This window comes from Papaver somniferum, chromosome 5 (assembly GCF_003573695.1).
Source record: "Papaver somniferum cultivar HN1 chromosome 5, ASM357369v1, whole genome shotgun sequence".
Lineage (NCBI taxonomy): Eukaryota > Viridiplantae > Streptophyta > Magnoliopsida > Ranunculales > Papaveraceae > Papaver > Papaver somniferum.
The window spans coordinates 75,097,501-75,102,775 of NC_039362.1; the positions used below are offsets into that span (position 1 = coordinate 75,097,501).

General features: G+C 37.1%; 1 protein-coding gene across 1 annotated transcript; it reads right to left on the minus strand.

The window, feature by feature from the left end:
• Positions 1-2,438: 2,438 nt before the first annotated feature.
• LOC113277540 lies at positions 2,439-4,076 on the minus strand. The gene is made up of 2 exons (XM_026526610.1): positions 2,913-4,076; positions 2,439-2,697 (listed from the first exon to the last, which is right to left on the minus strand). Exons 1-2 carry the CDS (start codon positions 3,733-3,735, stop codon positions 2,600-2,602), a joined length of 921 nt encoding a protein of 306 aa, XP_026382395.1. The 5' UTR covers positions 3,736-4,076; the 3' UTR covers positions 2,439-2,599.
• Positions 4,077-5,275: the final 1,199 nt, after the last annotated feature.

The following is a 5,275-nucleotide window of genomic DNA, read 5'->3' on the forward strand; positions in this document are numbered from 1 at the left end:
TCTTGCCGTATTGGGTGCTTCTCTTGGTCATGCTCTTGGCAAGTTTGGTGTTGTTATGATTGAATTTACATCGTCATCTCAGAAGATATGCACTAAAGATGATAACGTTGGTAATTACTACGAAAGAGGAAAAATGATATCTCAGTCGTCGACTTTCGTTGAATCAAGAGACTATACAACACTGTGGACAGTTGAACATCAAGTACTTTCATATGGAATTTATGCATATTTTTCCGAACCAGAACTTTCAACACCAAGCGATGCATACAGTTCCGTTACCAAATTTGCTCTTCTCGGTCGCAGAACGTATGTAATTCATACTAGAGTTATTGTATACCAGCCGATCTTGATCAATTCCAGTAAGAAGCTGTTTGGAAAGCAAGTTTTGAATCGTGTTGATAACCAAGTGACGGTTCTCGGCATGTACTCAATTGGGGGTTACAATCTATTACAGAGTTTATATACTTCATGGGGTTTAAGAATTCTAGACAAGAGGGCTACACTCGTCCTTGTTCATGAAAAGCTCGAGGAGGACATCTTAATTTGGTATGTACCCTATCAGATTTATCTTTTTGACCTCTCTTTTGTTCGTAAGGGGACAGTCACAGTGGAGGTACAAAAAATGTTAGATAACACAATTGACGGCAGTGTTGCTTTATTTGGTTCCCTGACTTTGAGGATGCGGCACATGGTTGCAGACTAGTTGTGGAAGCCGCCTTGGCACTCACTTAATTGGAAGTATTTATACTGGGAATTGATTTCCTTGCACATGTCAATCTTACCAAGATTATGGCAGCCACCTTCGTTAGCGGGTGCAGAGTCTAGTGATGTTTCCGACTGGAAATTAGTATTCTACTTGGACTGGAAATTTCATACCCTCCTTACAGACTTTGGGAATGCAAGAAATGTTCAAGAAAAGAAAAAACTGGTACCAAATTTTGATAGTCAGTTCCATAGTGCTGTTACAACCGAGTACCAAGCTACATATATGCTGCTGTGGGTGGAATTTTTGAAATGGAAATACAAATTATGCTTTACAGATCTCAGTGGTGCGGATAGTGTGGCTTGGGAAATTTCAATTCTCAGGAGGATTCCACATATTGAGCAAACTCCACTCCTGTTTCCGGTAATTCAAATTTTTTATATGTGAATATGGGTAGCTTACTTGAAGTGGAAGTTCAGATTGCTTCCAACTGGTTTATGGAACGAGGAAAATATCAATGGCGTTCTGATGAGCCAACATTTAAGGCTTGAGGACAAGCCATTTTTCCAGCAGGGTGGGATATTACGACACCAACACTACTATGTACCTATTTCCTTATTTAGTTTACTTAGTTCTCTTTAATTAAGCTTAGTTTAGTTTCCTACTTTGAATAGAATTCTTATTATAGACTTTACTTGTTTACCAAAGCTTTGAAGCTATAAATAGCCTGGTCATAAGTTGTTTATTTTTTCATCAATCAATGTAACAATTCAGTTTATTTAGTTTTCTTTTCAAAGCTGGTGGCTAACCCCCAACTCAAAAGATTTATCCAGTTCTTTTCCTTGTGTTTAAGCTTTCTCCAGTGTTAAAAGGTCTAGAACCCTAACATCGGGGATTTGTAAATGCCACAACCTCAGCCATTTTCGTTGTTGATCTGCCTCATACTTGAAAGTACATTGCACTAGTTTTCTCAATGCGGTAAAACGGTAGCGTAAATACATTGCACTAGTTTTCTCAATGCAGTAAAACGGTGGCGTACAATGATTTGTCCATTTGTTTTTGTCAGAAACACCAACCATGGTTTCCAAAATGGCATTGGTTGTTCGATCAATCTATTAGCCAAACCTATGATAACCTTGAAAATTCGGGAATGGAAATGTGCTCGGGCATTACTATAAAGGCCTCGAGACAGTGAGCTAACACAACCCCTTGCTTAAAAATGGAGCAAGGAATGTACAGCCCAAATGGTACTTTACTAACGGAACCAAGTTCAAACAAGTGCCCAGGACACTAAAATCCTTTTAAAGCCTGCACATTAGTAAATCTAAAATGTCAAAGCGGGCATGGTTGCTAATGAAATGAGAGCTTCAACTGTGGAGGGTACCTGGTGGTACAACTCAGTTTAAAAGCTTTAACTCTAGTAAGCATATATATCAATGGAGAGGTAAAAAGAAAATTCTTCAAATGCCATTACTGAAGTAACCAAGCGTTGTGATTCAAACAGCAAAATATTCCCTCCGTCCCTAATTAGATGACCTAGTTGTGGTTTGCACAATTTTTAAGACAAGGATGTTAGTAAAACTTAGAAATGATTTATCTCTTAAACTATATCACGGTTTTTCGTAAACTTTATACCGTTGAAAAGTATTTTAAAACACCTACGTAACGAATATAAACATAACTATCAAATTATACATATTTCTTATAGTAACAAAAATAGGTCATCTATCTATGGGACAAAACTTAAAACCAAGTAGGTCATCTAATTAGGGACGGAGGGAGTATAACTCATATCCTCTGAATAACTAACCTACTACAAAACTGTTCTGTTTTCCCCAAAAGAAGAAGATAAAAAAGATCTATCCCCAAAAGTTTTATGCTAAGACTTCTCAAATCTCAACTATTAGTAATCTTAAACAATTGCATTGGCAGCACTAGCAATCCTTGGCCATAGATCAGCACATTCTTTTCCAATTGGTCCGGAATTGCAGATCCTACAATTATCACAGCAGCAAAAGGAATTAACATAAAAATTGTCATATAAGAATTGAAAAGAGAGTAAACAGTTCTAAAACAAGTAGATACATAATAGTTAATGCAGCACAATTCTAAAATTCTTTGTGATTGAAAAGCAAGAAACCATAACTTTCAAGGAAATTCTTAATTATGTTTGTAGAATGAAGAGAACAACTGGATTCAGTAGCATTACCTGGTGTGCTTTTCCACGAAGGTGATGGAAGCACTGTTGGCATTGTCTTTATAGCAAATGAGTTGTAGACGCGATAACGAGTTCCAACCGAATTTGTCGTAGCCATGAACGAAGGCTCGATGAGCTCTTCGGATTTTGTGCTTTCAATGTCATAGGCCCAAACTCCATCATTATAACCGAACAAAATCACATTTGCATCGACTGGACTAAAACCTATAACCTCAACGTCTTCAATAGCCCCATTTTCTTTGTCGCAATTGTTACTTTCACTTTCACTGTCAACTTCTTCCAAAGCCTCATACTCTTCCATATTGTATCTTCTATACATTCCCGCTACGAAATCAAGCAACACAATATCCTTGTGCACCATATTCCAATCCTCCTCAAACACCCAGACAGACAAATACCTTGAGGTTTTCGAAATTGCAAGAAAACATAACAAACCTCTGTACTCCTTTAGACAAAAAATGTCGCTTTCATCATTATAATTTTCTGACAAGACAGGGAAGTTTATCAACCTACATTGTTGGCCACCGGTTTGAATGCTATTGTTATTGTTTAGATTGTAAGATAATATATTTTTCCCGTCCAGCCAATACATTTGTCCATTTATGACAACTAAACTCTTGAAGTCAGAGAAATAACCCCTAGGCTCAGGGTGTGATACTTGATAGACATTCCATTTACCCGCATCAGAAGAGAAAACTTGAATGTTCAATTTCCTCATTTTTTTCTTATCAGGCATTATAAGCACAACTTTATAAGAAGTAGTGGGTGAAATAGTCTCACTAGTAAAAGCAGCAAGGGTGGTGGTGGTGGACATAGTAGGAGTTGGAGGAAGTGAAACCCACTGTTTTGTGAGTGGATTGCAAACAAAATACTATTTTGGTCTGGAATTTGGTTTCAGATTACTTGATAAACAACATAAAACCAAACCATTACTACAACCTAACAGGTCTATTCTGTTGTTGTTTTCTAAATTGGGGTTTGGATTCAAAAACTTAAAGGAAAACCCATGTTGATTACCTGATACGAGTTCTGTATTCACTGATGATTTTGAATATGAGATCCCAAATTCCATAGAGTGATAAACGAGCCACGGGAAAGATTGAGAGCCATTGATCTGATCCATTTGTTCATGAAACGACAGTCCGAGAGAAGAGAAGCCCATCCCTTGAGACGCACCTGAATCTAAAGATTGAATTGAAAGATGGTAAAATAAATATTGGTTTTCCCTATTTTCCATCCCCATGTTTCCTATTTCCCATCCAGCTAAATTCCCATCCCCAAGTGCCACGATTTTTGTTAAAAGGAGAGCAAAGACGGATCTGAGGAGAGCGAAAATCATAGTCGACTCACTAACTAGGTGGATTTGTATACTGAGTTTTTACTCGGACAAATATACCCTTTATATGAACCCCTCACATGCGTACACATCAAACCCAACTTAACTCACGAACCAAGTTCCCGACCAACAAAATTGCTTCTTTCTTTATACAGGGGAAACCTATATTTCACCACAACCAGTTACGTAATGATCATTGATCTTGATCTATCCTCGACGCCAAAAAGTTGGAAATGTCTGCAACCGCAATGATTCCCCCATTATGAACCCAACCACAATTGGGTGTTCCTTCCATGCTTTCTTATTAAACCGCTAATGATTCTCCCATTACGAACCCAACACAATCAAATTTACACAGAGGATGATCCAAAAAATAACTAGTCAAATAAGACAAACCCATTAATTACAATGCATACAAAAATAATTAATATAAAAGTAGCCATCCAACCTTTTGGTTTCCTATCAAATCAGCAAAATAAGTAGTCATGACTTGAGATCTAGGGTTCAATGCCATTTCGGTTGTTGGTGATGATAATAAGAAAGGCTATAAGAAAATTACTCCGATGATTTTTTCCCCTTGAATTTCCGTTCCAAAAACCATACCTTAGGTTAACTTACATAGGTTAGGTTAATAAGCACGGTTAGGGTAAAGGGCATGTTGGATAAAATTTACTCAAAAATTAACTCAGTGTACGAATCGACCTAGTTAGTGAGTCGACTATGATTTTCGCTCTCCTCGGATCCATTTTTGCTCTCCCTTTAACAAAAATCAGTGCCACCCACATAAATTTTCAAATATCCTAAATACCATCTTTTGACATTTTATTTACACCCAATAATAAAATTAGCAAAAAATAAGGTTTTTCCTATTTCCCATCCCCATTTTTCCTATTTCCCATCCAGCTAAATTCCCATCCCCAATTTTCCTAAGTGCCACCCACATAAATTTTCAAATATCCTAAATACCATCTTTTGACATTTTATTTACACCCAATAATAAAATTAGCAAAAAAATAAA